Raw genomic sequence first — 19,634 nt, forward strand, 5'->3', positions numbered from 1 at the left:
CACAGCTTTGCCCTACTCCCAGGATGAGTCTCCAGCTGCTGCCTCATCTATTCAGAACTTCCTTACAAATCCCTTTCCCCTGAGCATGCAGCTTCTCATAGAGGATCAGCTCCAAAGTTTGCCAATGTCCTTCTGGTGTCTCAACCAAGTGGTTATTCACCCTGTGGAGACCTCACATGGCAATTGCCAGGCAAGCATCCCTCCTCTCTGCAGAGAGCGTTACAGCCTTTGTGCGAACTCTTCCACAAGTCAGGAGTGGAGCATCAATCCCTTTCACTGCCCTCAATCCACTTAAGTCCTGGGCTCAGAGCAGCACCGAGGTGACAGGCTGCCATTTCAACCTGAAACCCATGACCTCTAATGCTTCAAAGACAAAGACAGCAGGCTCAGGGGAAAGCCACCACCTGCAAATTCCCCTCCAAGCCACACACCGTCCTGACTTGCAACTAGATCACCATTCCTCCACTGTCATTGGATCCAAATCCTCAAACTCCCTTCCTAACATCATTATGGATGTACCTACACCAGATAGATTGTAGCCACTCAAGGTGGTGGTTCACCGCCATGTTCTCAGGGGCAATAAATGCTACGATGAATAAATAAAGCTAAGTTGCTCCTCCTGGTGACTCAATGCCACATCCTGGGTTGCATTCAATTCCTGGACCAGTGGCTATGAGTGTGCTGCCTTTGTTTCAGAGGTCCTTCTTTACCTGCAGTATTCCAGCATGTAAGGTAATTGTGAGATAGGGCAGAAAAGTGGAGTTTGGACAGAAGACCAGCAACAATCTTACTGAATGGTGGAGCAGGCTTGAGGGGCTATATGGTCTACTCCTGGAACCTGTGCTGCTTTCATTGGCATTCCTTACCAAGATTCATTTCTCAATTACAACTCCTCCTGCCCCACTCATTGTCATCTACACTTCCTTCATAGTGCCCCTTAAGTCATCAGGCAGCTTCAGTGTTCAGTACATCAACCTTAACTTCAAAGTGTTAAGTAACAGCAGTCATAAACAGGCCGAATTTACAGTCTGCCTCTCTTACGTTTAACGCACTCCGGCAGTCAGTAGGGCACAATTAGAACAGGGCAAATAATGGGAGTCTGTAGATATAATGAACACACTTGGGTTTAGGTCCCAGAGCTCGAGGACTTTTGGCTGCTGTTTGTGTATCCTTGTTAGGAAGGAAGTTAGTGTCAATGTCAATCACTCCATCCATCCCCAACCCAGGGTTGGAGAGTTGTATATTAACGCAGCTGAGCCCATCTGTAACAAGAGATATTCAAGATCATTCTTTCTCAATACTCAGCCAGTCAACAATCCCAATGTTTCATTTCACTGAGCAAGCGAGAAAGGGAGAAAGAGAAAGGCGGACATGCATTTATATAGAACCTTTCATGACTACAGGACAGCAATGAAATGAACTTTTTTTTTTTAAAAAGAGATGTTGGTACAGCACTACATAGTGGCCAGGGAGCTGGAGAGAACTCTTCTCCTCTTCAAAATATTGGTCTGTGACCTGTTATGTTCATCAGAGAAACAGACGGAGCCTCGGTTTAACGTCAGATATGAAAGATGGCATCTCTCTGCAGCACTCCTTCAGTTCTGTACTGGAGTGCCCGCCTAGATTTTGCAGTCAAGTCTCTCGAGTGGGCTTGAACCCACAACCTGCTGACTCTGGGGCGAGAGTGCTCCACACTGAGGTACAGATAAAATCAGAAAAGAGAGTCACTCCCCTTGGCTTACGCAATGCCAAGTAGCTGGCTGGAGCAGGGGCGGGGGTCTGCAAGTTCGGCTAGAGTACGAGAAAGGAAACTTGAATAGATATTGGGGAGATAACATCAAATAACTTCCAAAGGATCATTTGGGAAAAAATAACTGCAGCTCTCTGAAAAACCTTCTTTCTGGAGTTCCCAGTTTTCTGAGTTGGATGGAATCGGCTTGAACCAAGGCATAAAACAGGGCTACAGACATTGTCCATCCAGTCGCTGTCAGCTGAGTGCTTTAGCTTAGCTAGATTAAAGGTGACAATATTTTGTACACTCAATGAGATGCTTCCTCTACCTCAGCCAGCTTTGAAAGAGAATGTATAATAAACGTCAGTTTAACAAAATCAGATCGCAATCATCGGTGAGCTGGTTGTGGGCGTATGGGGAGGCGGGCAGGGAGGAGGAAGGGGGTTTCCTGTCTGTTTCAGATAGCAAGCCAGAAATAAACTCCAAGTAATAAGTTGGGGGGGTGGGGGGGGGTCCAATGAAGGGCAGACCTGCCAAACATGAAGACAAAAGCTTCCTTTTCTGATCGAGCAAGGTGAGTGACCCATCAAGCAGAGTGAAAATAAACATGACAGCTGATTCACTGAGAGAGGACGACGACAAAGGTCAAACCAAGCAAACACGGGCCCAGTAATTTAACAAAGAGCCTGTCACAGCTGCATCTGAGCAGCATTAGCAAATAGGGAGTTCTTCCCTATTCCTTCACTCGAAGTCATGTAATCAAATTCAATCAGTTTGAAACGGTTCACTTGCTTTGCTCTTGGAGGCTGCCCAGATATGTACACACTCATTCAGTGGGACTGAACTCCTGCAGAACAAACTAACCTCCAGTTCTGATCGAGTCATCCAACAGTACAGTCATACACTTTTACACTTCCATACTCAATTTCAACCCCTTCCCCTCACTCGCAAGACTCTCAACAAAGCTGGAGCCCTATTCTATTAATAGGGAAGCGCATTCCATTCAGCAGGTAAATCCCCATTAGAACGACCCTACAGCAGAGTTAACTCATTCCATTAGCATAATCATCATCATCATCGTCATCATCAAACACAATGCAGCACAGGGACACAAAGGCATAACTTCAGCAGCTCAAATCATAAAATCACGCAGCACAGGAGGAGGGCATTCGGCCTATCAGGCCTGTGCTGGCTCTTTGCAAGATCTGTCCAATCAGACCCACTCCCCTACTCTTTCCCAAAAAGCTGAAACTTGTCCTTTTCAACTACATAACCAAGTCCTTTTTGAAAGCAGCTATTGAGTGTCCTTCAGAGCAGGGCATTGCAGGTTCTAACAACTCACTGTCTAATATGTTTTTTTCCCTCATCTTCCCTCTGTTTCTTTTGCCAATTTACAAATTGCAGGAAACAATTTCTCACTATAGAATTCCATCTGCCTACTGTCATGGCCCTCTGTTCTGTTCTCTCCTATTGATCTGACCAAGGCCGGAATAGGTAAGGTAAAAATGGCTGATTTAATTGACAAGCTGTTGTTGAAGCTCTAAATCTGAGGGCCTTGCTGTCTAACTCGTGTGACGCCAGTGATTGGCGTTCTGACTCCAAGCAGTGTCTCAGAATGGAGCAGGACAACACGCTAAATTTCCAGCATCCACTGTGACAGCTGAGGGGAAGTAAATACCCCAAGAATTCGGTCACTCTGAGTTACAGTCAGCTACAGAACAGCACCAGTTCCATGAGGTACAGGCCAGGGAGGAGGGCAAGAGGGAAAAGGAGGAAAGTTGGGAGATGTGCACAATGTTCCTTAACTCATCATCGTTCTTGGAAGAAACTAAAAAGATTGTTGCGTGCGGTTGTGTTTTAGACACACTGCACCCCTTGAAGTCAAAATAGATCAACAGCACTTCAAAGAGACGACAGAAGATACCAAAATCAACAGCCAGATTTGACAAATAAACCCAGTTATCCTTTATTCAAACATCCTCTGACAACATTGGTAAGGGTGTTCTCATGAAATGAAATAGTCTAAGCTTCTTACCAACAACGTCCAGCTGGTATGTGTGGTTAATGCTGCCATATTTGTTCGCCACCACACAGGTGTAATTGGCCTTGTCCGAAGGTACAACTCCTTCCATGATGAGACTCCAGTGCTGCGAGCGGATCTTTAGGAGATGAGCAGAGAACATAAGATTAAAGAAAAAGAAAAAGGAGATTTACAATTATCTTTCACGATCACCAGACTTCTCAAACACTTTACAGCCAATCAGGTACTCCTGAAGTGTAGTCACTGTTGTAATGAACACAGCAGTCAATTTGTACACAGAAAGCTCCCACAACAGCAATGTAATAATGACCAGATAATCTGTTTTTGTGATGTTATTTAAGGGGTAAATATTATCCAGGACACTTGCTCTTCTTTGAAATAGTGTCATGGGATCTTTTACATCCACCTGAAAAGGGAAGATGGGGCCTCGCTTTAGCATCTCATCTGACAGGTGGCACCTCCTTCAGTACTGCACTGGAATGTCAGTCTTGATTTTTGTACTCAAGCCCCAGAGTGGCATCTGAATCCAAAACCTTCTGACTCAGAGTGCTACTCACTGAGTCACAGCCGACTAACAATATGATGGACACTCAATGCCAAGTAATGCCAACATCCTTACTCATCTTGCCCAAGTCTCTACTTCTCAGCCCAACTAACAGGGATCTGTAGTTGTGTGGTCTAGTCTGGCCATTCCTTCAAACTTCCTGAGTCTCCAAACTGGGAAATGCTTGGCCAACATTTGACACTGGGCCAAGATGACACGATAGAGGTTAATAACTTGTTCCTCAGAATCTCAGTGATCTGTGTCTCATTGCGGTGTGACACAGAGGCTGGACTTCCAAATGATTGTGCCTTGGCTGAAAATAGTTTACATCTGACTTGTCAGCACCAATCTGCTGCTCAAGGACCAAAGTCCTGATTGAAAGCAAACTGTTTAAGCTAAAAGTTCAGTTGGTATCTGTCTTAAATCAATAGCACAATTAATATATTTCCAAGAAGCAACCAATTAATTAATAACATTGTTTTATCACATCTCGATTTTTTATTAGTATACCAAGGGATATGTAGCAAAGCATGTAAAGGGCATTGAAACCAATCATGGTGAAACAGGTTCAAATGGTTGCATGGTCTCCTCCTGTTCCTATGATTGATTGGCCCCGCCCCCATTTTCAAATATCTATAGAAGCTATTTTCAGGGAGAATTTAATAGTACAGGACTTTGGGGCAATCTGTGAGATACGAAAAAAAAACAAAGATTCATGTCACAGTTCAAACTGTTGAGATTCCGTATTCTGCAACCCATCCTCATGGAGTTCCAAGCTCTCTAGCACACAGGTAGATTGAGAAAAGCATTATACAGAAAGTGCACAAGAGCATGGAGGCACCCCATTCAGTGATGCCCTTTCAGTGGTTAGACATGGAAAGAGAACATGAAGCGGTCTCAGCACAGACAATCTCCTCTCCATTGCTGGTTAAATCTCGCAAGGGACGAAGTGGTCTTGAAAAGCTGTTAAATCTTGTTCTTTGGTCTGCAGCACTTTAAGGGTTAAAAGACTGCTAGGTCTATTTGCAATGAAGCTCAACATTCTGCAATGTGTTGGGTTGGTGGTGATCCCAGGACATTTTCTCTCAATGACCTTTGACCAACATGAAAGGGCAGGCCCAAGCAGGAAAGAAAGCCCTTCATGGGTAACCCTGCCCTGGTTGTGAGGGATGGTATCATCGGTTCCAGCTGCTGTGTGACAGGTTCAAGCTGAACGTAAACACAAGCTGATCATTAAAGCAGATGTTGCAAGTGCACCTCGGTGTGAACCTCAGAAACATGACTACATCTGACCACTCCCAATGGTAGCCACCTTAGCATGGCTAACAGGATCAGGCTCTTTCATCTCTCCCAGGCTGTGGAAACAATCAACGAGACGAATGGGCTTGAGTTTCAACTGGAGATAGCCAGTTGGAAGCAGAGCTGAAGCAAGCTCGCAGCATTATTACCCTTAAAAAAGGAAGTTAGTTGCTGAGGAGACTCAGGAAAAATCTCTTCACCTAGAAGAGTTGCTGAAGCAGAGAAAGTTTTGCCAATGAAAGCTGACTGGTCCATTGTGTCTCTTCAGATCAAAGTGGTTAAGCATTTGAAGCTGAGGGAAGCTTCAAGAGATGTAGAGTGAGCAAGGCAGTGAAATTGGTTTTGGATTAGGCTCTCGCAACAAGGCAGATTCGACACAAAGGACAGAATGGCATCTTCAGTGCTTCAAACAAAGGTGGTTCAATGTTGCCAGCCTCATTTCATAGCACAGGCCTCATCCAGCAAGTTACCAAGTATGTAGAGCACAATAACAGGCCTTTTCACCCAACTGGTCCAAACTGTTACATGCCTTTGTTACAAGGCTGTGAATCAGGTCAAACCCATTATTTCCACAGAGCCACGTCCTATTTTTTGCCAGGCAAATGTGGAAGGACAAAGCAGAGGCTATTCAACCTGAGAAGGCAGGGGTTACTGAGCCACTCACTGTTGGATCAGAACTCAGCGGCCTTGCTGTCATGGAACCAACATTCCTTCACACAGATTTAGGGAAAAACCTCCAGGGTGATTTTGATGACCAGAAAATTTTTATTTCTAACATGTTTTCCCTGCATTTTCCAATATTTTGAAGTCAGCATGGAATTGACAGCACAGAACCAGGCCATTCAGCCCAACAGGTGTTTCTGCTCCATCCACCCCCTTCTATATTTGACGCCATTAGCACTGCTTTCTATTCCTTTCTCCCTTGGCCAATACTTATTCCTCAGCCAACATCACCAGAAAAAACAGGTTTTCTGGTGGCTTATCCCATTGCTGTTTGTGGGAGCTTGTTGTGTGTAAATTGGCTGCTGTGTTCCCTCCTTTATAACAGTGACTACACTTCAAAAGTATTTCATTGGCTGTAAAGTGCTTTGGGACATCCTGAGGTTGCGAAAGGTGTCACAGGGATGCAAATTCCTCACTGAATTGTCTCGCCCATACTTGGTGCCCAGCGAAGAGCTGTCTGGCAGGGAGACCAGTGTCTCTCCCTCCAGTGGGACGGGCGCAGGGCATCAGATAGTCTGCTGCAGGCAATGCCCCTCCCAATGCAGCTCTCATGGGCCTTTGCAGAGATGCATTCTTTGACGGTGCCCATGACGATCAATGACACTGGAGAGGCACAGCGGCAACTGCAAGATGTGGGGCCTTCAGCTAGGCCTTGGTACCTGAACATGAGCCAACATTGGGATTTACGGTGGATGGGGTGGGCGGGCGGGGAGATCCTCACTTCCAACCTAGCTGCTCTGCATCTCTTCACTGGTCTCCCTCTGTACTATGGCAAACAGAGACAGGTTCCAAGCTGGCATGAAGGTCCAGGACAGTGAGGAGTGATTCAGTCCTGTTCAACAGTCAGGAGTACAAAGTGCTCCACCAAGGACCTCAAGCCTCTCAGCTTGAACTTCTCAATGCTACAGATGGGGAATCAGGTTGGCGAGGGGGGAAGCGCTGAAAAACTTGTACCCCTGGGACTGGTTTCTCGTTGAATGAGCAGGTCTTGTGCACACTACCTGCTGCACGGTCAATGGGCTCATCTCAGCAGCTACATGTACACAGGAGGTGGAGCAAACTACAGGGCCCTCAGTGTGTTGTACCAACTCCAGGAGGTGAGCACAATTCTGGACCTCCTGATGGCAGGTTTTAAACCAGGTACACTGCAATGAGTGAAAGCAACCTCAAATCAACAGCACTGGAATCAGTGCCCTTAAAGGACGTCAGACAGGGTTTGGTTGACTCCTAGGAATAAAGGGGAAAAATTGTGATAACTCAGCACCTGTCGCCCTCTAGAACAGGTTAAAACACAACTGCTCCAACTGGCTGGGGGATCCTCTGCAGAACACATCAATCAGAAAGCCTCATTCTGAGCTAAGGTAGCTGACTGAGGATAGCCTTCAGTGACAGGAGAGACACACAATAGGAACTGGGTGTCAACAGCATCCAGTTTCAGTCCTTGCAAATGAAAGCCTCTCCGGTGTCACTGAGGTATGCAGCCGTCTTCACTATATAGGGCTACCATTCATCTTGCTGCTGCATGTGGTAGTGGGGATGAGGGTGGGGCAAGGGAACCAGGTATTCAGTACCATCTGAGCAATAGCAGCCCCCCCCCCCCCCCCCCCCTGCCGAAACAGAGCAGCAGATCAATTCCGCATCCCACCCTCTCACTCCCAGCATGTGCCACAGGAATCTGGCTGACTGCAAGTCACTTCCTCAGACCAAGACTCCTGACAGCAACCTGATGTGTGCCTTTCTGGGGTAGCACCATGCTGCAGCAAGGGGTAAAGGAGAAGACTATGGCCATCCCATAATCTCCAATTCCCCCAACCACCCCGACCACCCGAGATCATGACAATGGGCAAGACATCGGCTTGGATTTATAAAGAACTTTTTATGTGATAAAAGGTGCTTCACAGGGACATTAGAAAAACAAAATCTGACGTTGAGTAACTGCTTGTGGCTGTTTTTTCTTCATTCTTTCATTGGGTGTGGGCGTCTCTGGCAAGGCCAGCAGCGCTGGGGAATTGGAGATTATGGGACGGCCGTTGTCTTCTCTTTTACTCCTTGCTGTTGTCCATCCCTAATTTCCCTTGAATTGAGTGGTTATACATCATTTCAGAGGGCAGTTAAGAGTCAACCGCATTGCTGTGGATCTGGACTCACAGGTAGGCCAGTCCAGATAAGGACAGCAGATCTCCTTCTCTGTAGGACATGAGTGAACAAGATGGGCTCTTACAACAATCAATGATAGTTTCACGGTCATGATCATTGAGGTTAGCTTTATGTTGAGTCAACTGAATTTAAATTCCACCAACTGCCAGAATGGAATTTGAACCCATATCCCCAAGGCATTTGCCTGGGCCTCTGGATTTACTACTTCAGTGAAATCACCACTATGCCACCATTTCCTGATGTGGTGTCACATCATTGCCTGACTCCCAAAGAATAAAATTTCTTTCATCCAAATTCTAAGAGCCCGTGTTTAAAGGTTTGACACAGATTTGTGAAATGAAGCACGAGGTGGAAATCCCAAAGAGAGATCCTGCTACATCAGTTACCCTGAGAACTGGATGAGACTGGATGGAACTCCAGTGAAATACCTCTGTCAAAGACATGATGGACCGAATGGCCTCCTTCTCTGCTGTATCATTCCCTGTGCACCACGTTATTATTGGGGCAAATGCTTTCTTGATGAAAACGCATGGCCCAGCTTCCCTTCAATGGATGTATTTACTTGAACCCAGGCCCCCTCTTGGAAGTCATCCCACAAAGTGTGATTTCAATGAGGTGGAGGGATGACGGGAGTGAAGGCTAACTCTCAACACACCCACAGTTTTAATCAGACGTCTGATACAGGGCAGAGAACCATCAGAAATGTCAATAGCAGTGTAACAATGCAAATTGGCATGCAAAGGCACAGTGGAATCCTTCAGTAGCCAACACTTAGCAGCCCCAGCTTCACTGAGGCTCACTGAAAAAGTGAGGGCGGCTGCATTCATGTGACTGACTGAGTCCGAGGCTCAGTAAATGTGTATTGGTCAGGTTAGACCCCCGTCACTCAACCTGCAGAGTTGCTGAAACCTCCCCCACTCAGCCCTTTGCACACAATCTGTGCCATTAATTGGGAATCAGGGCACTGGCTCTCTACCTTCAACTGTTGACTTGGCGGGTCTGCTCCCATGAGCATTCATGGTCCATATCTGTCAGTTCAACTTCCTCGCTGTGCTTCAGGCTTCAATTACACTTGTTTCATGCCAAACACCCTGATCCAACTTAGTCACCCATCTTGGTCTGGCCGGCAAGAGTTTGAGAGTTTAGCCAATCTTACTGGGTTGAAAAAGGCCAGAGGTCAAATGCACCATCTACTCAGGTACCTTCCTCCCTCGGGAACGAATGTCCAAAGGAAGCAGGCATCTTGCTGAGTTAGAGATCTCCCCACTATCCATTTACACAGATTCCCAATGTTACCAACATTTAAAATCTTTGAAAGAGTTAAAAAAAATAAATCCTGCAGTGCATTGAACCACAGGTCAAACCAAGAAGCTGAAAGGCATGCATGCTATTAAACTGAAACAAGAAGAAATTACTTAATTAAAGATGAGTTCTTACAGAGAGCTAAGCCTGTGCTAGAGGCACTGACTGACACCTGATGCAGAGCTCTTAGCAGTTAGATCCAATCTAACAGTTAACTTGCCTGGATTTGCCTGATTGGCATTTGGCATTTTATTACTGGATCCTCAGGCTTTTAGCAAATGTGATCTCAGGTTGCACCTGGCTGCTAAGGGCTGCACATCAGGTGCCCTTCCCACCTCTCCAACCTCCTCCGAGATCTCTGTAACCTTGTCCCTCCCCGTCTCTGTAACTTCCTCCAGCCCTACAACCCTCCGAGATCTCTGTGGTCCTCCAATTCTGGCTGGTTTTAACTGTTCCACCATTGACGGCTGTGCCTTCGGCTGCCGAGATCCTAATCTCTGGAACACCTTCACTAAACATTTCTGGATCTTTGTCCTCCTTTAAGGCCCTTATTAATACATATCTCTTTAACCAAGCTTTTGAGCACCTGCATAAATATTGCCATATGTGACTCGGGGTCAAATTTTGGCTGATAAGATTCCTGCAAAACGCCTGTTATCTTAATCCAGTACATCAGGATTCATACTCTCAACTGATCCTCCATTATTAAGCCAGGCCGAATAAATAAATATCAGAATAGGCCTGAACACCAGCACATCCAATGAGTTACCTCAGCTAGCTGGTGTAGAATCAGCCCTTTAGTAAGGAGGAAAAGGTGGGCAAAACCACAGGATAGCTTCCATTTCTGGGTGAGATACAGAGACATGTCTTTGGAATTTCTTCTCCAGAGAGTTTTGCATGCTCAGTCAATAAATATATTCAAGACTGAGATTGATAGAGTTTTGGACACTAAAGGAATTAAGGGCTATGGGGATGGGGTGGGAAAGTGTAGTTGAGGCAGAAGATCAGCCATGATCTCATTGAATGGTGGAGGAGGCTTGAGGGGTGGTACAGCCTACTCCTGCTCCTAGTTCTTAGTGTAAAGTTATGTAATGAATGCTTGCCCCTGGGTTTGGGTAGAACATGAAACCACAGTCAGATTGTTTGGATATAGGATGATGATTTGACCATACCTTGAAGCCACCAATCCGATGATCTTGTTTGAAGTCTTTGCCATTCTTTAACCAGTGCAGTGATGGTGGTGGATTCCCACCAGCTGGGCAGCGGAATTTCACAGTTTTCATGGCAGGCACGGCATGAAGTCTCTTCTCCATCTTCTCCGGCTGGGACCAGTATGGGGCTCCTGTTCAGAACAAGAGACAGGTTATTTTCCACAAAGCTCACTGGCCAGCCCAAGTTGGCAAGCAGAAGCGTGGCCATGTTGGCAATGAGATCCGATCCAATGTGAAATGCTCAAACTCAACTGACGGAAAAATAAACCCCTCCGTTTTTAATTCATGCATCATTACCTGCATTATTCTCCACTTATTTCTATGATGCTCAGAATTATTTGCCTTGGACATGTTACACTGATGTCATTGTACTGAGGCTTGCACTATCACTAGGAGGTAAGATTACACCTTCCCTAAGAATGACAAACAATGCACCAATACAAACTGAACTTGGCCGTAATTGCTTTATATCTGTCCTATTCACCAACTGTCCTGAAATCATTACCCCCTCCAATTTTGTCCTCTTGCTGATCCCTCCATTTTCGTTGCCCCATTATTCTTTAGCTTTATCTTCAGCTGCCTGGGTCCTAAGCTCTGGAATGCACATCTCTCTCTCAGCTTTCAGTCTCTCCCTAAATGCTACGTCTCTGACCAGGTCACCTGCCCTGAAGCCTCCTTTTCTTGCCTCGGTGTCACTCCTGTGAAGCATCTTCGGACATCGGTGCTAAATAAATGCAAGTTGTGAATGTGGAGGTTAAGTGCGTCTTTTTGCACTCTGGCACCACCAATTCTGAACAAAAATCACATCAGATTTTCCCTGGGCAACAATTTCCTCCTGGCATAATTGCCTTGCTTGGCTTGCTCCATTCTGGAGCTGGGTGATCACAGCCCAGCTGCATCCCAACAGCAGTCAGACAGCACATCTGCCAGTGTCAGATCAAGAGTTGACTCAAGGTAGAGGATTAACCTGACAGCAGCTGGGAAGAGTCTCCTGGGCTCAGTTACAATTGGAGTGCAACTGATAGCCCAGACTTGAGGAGAAGCTACAAGGCTTCCTGTTCCCCTATTGATCCCTTTACAAATTCTTGAAATTGTATTCAGTTTATGAATGCATTAAAAACTGATGGGGAGCCAGAAGATGACAAAGCTGGTCGGAACTCAATTTCAAGCTGTCTGTCAAAGCTGCTGCTTCACGCTTGCACCTGTCAGACTGAGCGTTTAGGCGCAGAAAGGGGCTTTTTAAACAATAATGGATCAGTTTACACAACTTGACTAGTTTATTCCAGGAGTCAACCATGCAAACGAACAGGAAGACAGAAAGCCAACTGACTGGCCTCACTGAACCCTGGTCTGTGTTTAATAACGGAGGTAGGGTTCTGGATTCTTGCCTCTGCCTCCTCCAGATAACTCCACTGAGGGCCCTAGGTTGTTTTTGCCATCACAGTTGCCGAGACGTGGCAGTGCCAATGGGGTTTCCTCATTGCCACTGGCAGTCAGATGTGGAGCATCAGTCCATCAGCTATCACCTCGGTCACACTAAACCCCTCCACCATTCAAAGCTGGAGTCAAGAGAAGGCCACGCCATCGTAGCGAGGTCGCTGGGTGGTATTCCCAAGACTCGTTTGGGGAGGGGGAGCTGAACCTTCCTGTCCACTGATATGGATTTTTTTTCTCCGCTTTCTTCCAGAGTAGAGGACGTTAGGAAAACTGCTTCCCAATGGCCCAGCACTTCAGGGCGGAAGGTGTACTTCAAAAATTCGGCAGGGCTGACACCATTCCCTATAACCCAATATTACTGGTTCAATTCTTTTTCTTATCCAGACTAGTGAGAAAGAATGACTTGCATCTATACAGCATCTTGCACAACTCTGGATGTCCCAAAGCATTTTGCAGCCATTTAAGGTACTTAAGTGTCGTCACTGCTGTAAGGTGGGAAGCAGCAGTCAATTTGCATGATCCCACAGATAACGCGATAATGAACAGAACTTTGTATATTTTAGTGATGCTGGTTGAGGGCTAAATATTGCTCAGGACACTGGAAATAACTCCCCCTGCTCTTCTTTTAAATAATGATATGGAATCATCACATTCAGCTGAGGGGGAAGAAGGGGCCTCAGAGTAACGTCCTTTCAGAAAATTGGTACCTCGAACAGTGCCACACTGCCTCAGGACTGCATTGGATGTCCCTACAATATGAGCTCTGGACGCTGGAGTGTGGCTTCAACTCATAGCCTTCTGACTCCGAACCGTGAGAGTTCTACCACAAGGTTGACACTTTATGGTAAACCAGAGTTGATGGCACAGTCCCTGGAATAATGTTAAAAATGCTCCAGATGAATGCTTGCTAGTGTCAGCGTGTGCATGTGGTCAGATGGAATTGAAGAATTTGTGCTTCACCAACCTGAAGGAATCTACTCCTTTCACTGAGTCGGTACGTGTGTAGGATCTTCTGCAGCTAGGCAGAAGAGATTTCATTTTTTACCTGAACGGCAAGGTTTGAACTGCCATTTCAGGCACCTTATACAAGAGTTCAGTCTGCATCTTTGAATGCCATTGTCTAATTCCTGCATTCATTATGGAAATCACACACTTCAGAATGGGCTGACATTAAGAACCGCGGATGAGGAGATTAATCAAGAGCGCCAGAGGCGCACTGATGTATCAAGTTCCAGCACTTGCCAATAACACTGACTGAGTTTTCAGTCAAATTTATCACCCAATCTACTCAATCATTATTACAGCAATACAATTTGTCAGGTGAAGGGTGGGGGGAGGGGTGGAAGCGGGAAATAGGTCATTTAAAATGACGTCTCTTTTCCCCTTCAGCAAAATGTTCGATAAAACAAAGCACATTTCATATTTCCTGCCGTCTCAGATCTTGCATTGAGTTTGAGGCAGTTTGGGCTTTGCTGCCAGGAACCAGGTGAAGTGGGGGGTGGGTGGCTACAAGGCACTGTCAATGCTGCCATGGGGAGCTCAACACCAAACCCAACAGGATTGGGAGCCTTCAAAAACTCTAACCTGGACCCAAAGTGGAAACCAAGACACCTCAATACGATGGCGTGGCCTGTAATAAAAGGCATTCAAGAAGGAGGCCTTGGAATTAAGGCTTCAGAAGTATTGGCTCAGATTTTCCATGTCAATCACTGGCCCACCACTACAACAGAAAGTGATACAGGTTCCCTGTTCATGACATATGTACAATCCTCTGCATTTCATACACACTGAAGTTATGCCCTGCGGTTCAGACACACTCTTGTCCTAACTCAGCAGCTTTAACTGCTGAGAAAAAAGTCATGCTGGCACTCGTTTGTTTCAAGTAAAGCAGTGGGACAGTCCCATCTGCTTCAACATTGAAGTGACAGTGAACAACAGACTGTCACAGCACCCCTCACAGCATGTTCCCAGCCACCCTGAGGGTTTCTGTCTGAAACTTCAAACTCTGAGCTGCTGAGCAACCTCCTGTGTAAAATTCTTTGCTTATTTCATTTTTTTCTCTCTCTCCTGTCCTGTAGAATTTTTTTTTAATGAGTTACGCCAGGTTGAATTACCAACTGCCTTTGCGACCTTCCTCTCTTCAGTCACCGCTCTTCAAAGCTTCCCACGTTCTCTCCAAATCTGCCCACCTCTGCCAGCAACTCCTTCAGTCAGGCCTTAGTGCTCGAGTCTCATGGCTGGAAACATGGTGGAGGCGTTGACATGATTGCCCCAGTCCCATAACCCTCAAACAGACCACAGGAAAACCGTGGGTACGCACCAGAGCACGGGGTTGCCAAGCCTCCAGGGTTGCCCTGGAGTCTCCAGGGATTGAAGATTACTCTCCTGGGCACCCTTACGAGCAAAACCTGTTTTATTATGCCTTTGAGGGGTAGCAGCATGCCATCACTCACAGGGAAGTGTGTCATGTGATCTAGTCTCAGTTTCACTTTGGCTGTGAGCAGAACACAGCACACACAGCTCTGCTGATGCCTTCAAGCTGCCTATCCATGTATATATTTTCTCAAGTACCTAGTCTCAATAAATGAACGCACTACGTGTTTACCCAATCTCTTATGAGTGATTGGTGCCTTTATATCATTATAAAAACACCCAGGAGAAAATTCCACAGGGCATGAAAGGAAAGCTGCCTTCTTGTTGAAATTTCCTTTGAACACTTTGGTTTATTGATTATACAAAATGAGAGGATGGGGATAATATGCTCTTTGATCAGGTGAGGTGGTTCGAGGCCCTCGTGATAAAACCTCCAGGAATGTATCCAAACAGAATTGCCAATCGGACCAGCACATGATACCATTTCCATCAACTCCAGACAGCTCTCAGTCAATGATTCAATCTGTAAGCTGGCTAAACACCAGAGAGTGGGCGGAAAAACATCAAACAAAACCGCACTGCCTTCCCGAACAACATGAGACACGTGTATAATACTCAAATGGGGGCGATGTGGGAGAAAGATTTGACTAAGATCCCAAGGCACAATTTAAAGAGCTGCGGATTCCCCAGTGTCCAGCCCAGCAGTCCCCCCCAACAAAGAACCGACAAAAAGACAACCCCTGGCTGCCTCACTGCCCAACAGTTCTGGGAAGCGCTTACAAAGCTTTGGGATAATGTGTCGGAGGGATCAGTGATTGACTGTCATAAATTTAAAGCGGGGTTGTTTGAGCTGAAGTATTATTTCCTGTCTGACAAGTCCTGGATCGTGAACCATGGGAGTGTCTCTGGTGCGCAGCACACCACTACCCCCCAACCTCACCCCCTGCCAATATGAGGGTAACAGAATGCACAACAGGCCACAGCAAATTACTGAATAAAACAGAAGATGAATCCCAATAGAAGCTCAAGGAACACCAATCCATCTTTTGATGAGGTACTTGACAAGCCTTCCGAACTCAACACTGATTTCAACGATTTCAGATCAGAACTACAGTTCCTTATGTTTTTTCCCAGACAGGTGATCCTGGTGATGATTCTGCCATTACCATTTACACCTTTCATCTTTTGTTTTTTTTACTTGTGCCGTTCCCATTTTCCTTTCGCCTTGCAACATCATCCCTTTGGTCACTTAATCTCACCGACCACCATCCATCCCATCACAGGGCCTTTGCCTTCAGTTTTTCCTTCTTTTTCTCGACTCCAATCTGGAAGAATTAAAACTTCTCCCAGTCTTGACGAAGGCTTTAAATCTGAAACGTTAACTCTGTTTCCCTCTCCACAGATGCTGCTGGCCCTGCTGAGTTTTTCCAGCATTTTCTGGTTTTGTCTGAGTATTTTCAACGTTCTGTTTTTATTTCAGTGATAATCTTGGCCGATCATTTCTCTTGATAAAGACGGGCATTGTACATGTGAAGAGATAGCTGGAGTCATCGTGGTTCATGACATGCCTGTGAATGACTCCTCCACCACAACATCAAGTCTGAGAATCCAAAAACAGCATCAGCTATTCAGGTGCAAATTCAACTTGTCAGGCAAATCACCATTATTTGTGAGCACCACAGTTAACAAAAAAAAAACCAAGACAAAAAAGACAATTAATTAATTGTTGCCTTGCTGATGCATCTTTAGGAATGAAAGAGAGACCAACTCTTGTGTCAATTAGACCAGAAAAAAAGATCTTTCAATGCTGATACTCAGTTTTCTGTCCCTGGCACCAGTGGTAAGCTTCCAGTCAGTGTGATGAACAATGGAGAATGGTACATGTGACAAAGAGTGCCTTTAAAATCAGAGTTTGTCACTCTCCCCCATTTATCTTCTTCCTGCCAAAGCTCCAGTCCAGGCTGCATGTAGTTCAGAGATTCATCATTCTTCAGCACAAATTTATTTCTTTATTCGCCAAGGAAGTAAAGGGAGTGAGAGAAAGGAGCGTGGGAGGGGAGAGAAGGAAGGAGCGTGGGAGGGGAGGAGCACGTGAGGGAGCATGGGGGTGAGGGAGGGCGGGAGGGGAGGGAAGGAGTTCCAGAGGGAGAGTGTGGGCGAGGAGGACAGCGGGCAGCGAGGGTGCGGGGAAGGAGGGGGGGGTGAAAATGTGAATAAGAGAACAATTATGACAGAGGTGGGGACTGGCCAACAGCAGAAAGTTCCAATGCAAGCTGAGAGTGATCCATTATGCTTGCGCCAAGCTTGAATTCCATCATACAGCTGGTGAAGCTACAACAGGATTACTTAAATGCCAAACAGCGGATTCAGCAAACAATAGACAAAGTTAAGCTACCCCACAGCCAACAGGCCAGATCTAGATTCTGCAGTCCTGCCACATCCAGTTATGAATAGTGGTGGACAACTAAACAACTAACTGGAGGAAAAGGCTTCACAAATATCCCTGTCCTCAACAATCGTGGAACTGAGCACATCAGTGCAAAAGATAAGGCTGAGCCACTTGCAACAATCTTCAGCCAGAAGTGCCGAGTGGATGATCCATTTCAGCCTTCTCTGGAGGTCTCACAGATGTCAATCTTCAGCTAATTCAATTCACTCCACGTGACATCAAGGAATGGCTGAAGGCATTGGATAGTGCAAAGGCTATGGGCCCTGACAACATTCTGGCAACAGTACTGAAGATTATGCTCCAGAACTAGCTGCCCCCTTAGCCAAGCTGTTCCAGTACAGCTGCAACACTGGCATCTATCCAACAATGTGGAAAATTGTCCAGGTATGTCCTGTCCATAAAAAGCAGGACAAATCCAACCCAGCCAATTACCGCCCCATCAGTCTACTCTTGATCATCAGCAAAGTGATGGAAGGTGTTATTGATAGTGCTATCAAGTGCCATAAGCTGCTCACTGACGTTCAGTTTAGGTTCCAACAGAGCCAGAGCCACTCAGCTCCTGACCTCATTACAGCCTTGGTTCAAAACTGGACAAAGCAGCTGAACTCCAGAGGTGAGGTGAGAGTGACTGCACTTGACATTAAGGCAACATTTGACTGAGTATGGCATCAAGGAGCCCTTGCAAACCTGGGGAATCAGGGGAAAACTATCCATTGGTTGGAGTCATAAATAACAAAAAAGTGGTTGAGGGTGTTGGAGGTCAATCATCTCAACCCCAGAATATCACAGCAGGAGGTCCACAAGGTAATATCCTCAGCCTAACATAGTAACAGTGGAACTTTCAGCTGCTCCATCAATGGCCTCCTTTTCATCATAAGCTCAGAGGTGGGGATGTTCGCTGATGATTGCACAACGTCCAGCACTTCTGTGAATCCTCAGGTACTGACAGTCCATGTCCATGTCCAGCATCACCGGGATAACATTTAAGCTTGGGCTGATAAGTGGCCTTTGTGCCACCCAGGTGCCAGGCAATGACCATCTCCAACAAGAGAGAATCTAACCATCACCCCTTTACATTCAATGGCATTCCCATCAGTGACTCCCCCACTATCAACATCCTGAGGTTTACCAATGGCTGGAAACTGAACTGAATATAAATACTGTGGTTGCAAGAACAGGTCAAAGGCTGGGAATTTTGCGGCGAGTCACTCACCTCCTGACTACCCTGTCCACCATCTACAAGGCACAAGTCAGGAGTGTGATGGAATACTCTCCACTTGCCTGGATGAGTGCAACTCCAACAACACTCAAGAAGCTCGACACCATCCAGGACAAAGCAGCCTCTTGACTGGCCCCCCATCCACAAACATTCACTCCCTCCACCACTTACGCACTGTGGCAACAGTGTGCACCTTCTACAAGATGCACTGCTGGAACTCACCAAGCGTTCTTAGACAGCACCTTCCAAACCTACAACCTCTACCATCTAGAAGGACAAGGGCAGCAGATAGATGGGAACACTGCCTGGAAGTTCCTCTCCAAGTCACTCACCATCCTGAATTGAAACTATATTGCCGTTCCTTCACTGTCGCTGGGTCAAAATCCTGGCACTGTCTCCCTAACAGCACTGTGGGTGTACCTACACCACATGGACTGCAACAGTTCAAGCAGGCAGCTCACCAGGACCTTCTCAAGGGTACTTAGGGATGGGCAATAAATGATGGCTTAGCCAGTGACACGCACATATCATGAAATAATTTTAAAAAAATCTCTCCGGATCCCAAGGTCTTCAGCAAAAGAAGCCTAACCACAGTTTGTGAATCCATTTTCTAATATACTACACCCTCAGGCTCTGGGTTTTAAATGCTCTCTTTAAAACATCTGCTCTCCAGCAGCCCGAATATAGTGAGACAAAGCTTTTAAGCAACTTTTGTCATTGTTAAGTGTTCAAGCTTAAGGCAGCTTTGGTAGGTAACATACCAACATACTGTATCAGCTCAGTCTAAAGGCTGTCTTCTTCAAACACTGTTCAACTAATCACAGAGAACACAAAGCTGGTAGTTTCTTGGCTATCTTACACCTTGTACTGGGAGCCTCATATGCTGTGACAGAATACGAAACATCTCACGTCCCAGTGTGTTTCAATGATGCACCAGCCACTTACTTTACACAATGTTAAATATTGTGGCTCAAATGGTAGCATCGTCACCTCTGAACCAGAAGATGATGGGTTTCATGTTCCACTCCAGGCATTCAGCACAAACATCAAAGCTGACTTTCCAGTGCAGCACTCTGTCAGAGGTGCTGCCTCTCGGATGAGACCTTAAACCAAGCCTGGCCTGCCCTATCAGGTGGGTGTAAAAGAT

At 46.1% G+C, this 19,634-nt stretch overlaps 1 protein-coding gene across 2 annotated transcripts in view; it reads right to left on the reverse strand.

Annotated features, from left to right (window-relative positions):
- LOC144694887 (fibroblast growth factor receptor 1-like) overlaps nucleotides 1-19,634 on the reverse strand; it is a 92,465-nt gene that overhangs the window by 41,851 nt on the left and 30,980 nt on the right. For both annotated transcript variants that reach the window (XM_078565618.1, XM_078565617.1), the window contains exons 4-5: nucleotides 10,971-11,140; nucleotides 3,768-3,891 (exon numbers count right to left, since the gene is read on the reverse strand). In XM_078565618.1, the coding sequence (XP_078421744.1) occupies nucleotides 3,768-3,891; nucleotides 10,971-11,140 (294 nt within the window). The remainder of the gene's footprint in view (nucleotides 1-3,767; nucleotides 3,892-10,970; nucleotides 11,141-19,634) is intronic.

The sequence above is a fragment of the Cetorhinus maximus genome, chromosome 20, assembly GCF_964194155.1.
Source record: "Cetorhinus maximus chromosome 20, sCetMax3.hap1.1, whole genome shotgun sequence".
Classification (NCBI taxonomy): Eukaryota; Metazoa; Chordata; class Chondrichthyes; order Lamniformes; family Cetorhinidae; genus Cetorhinus; species Cetorhinus maximus.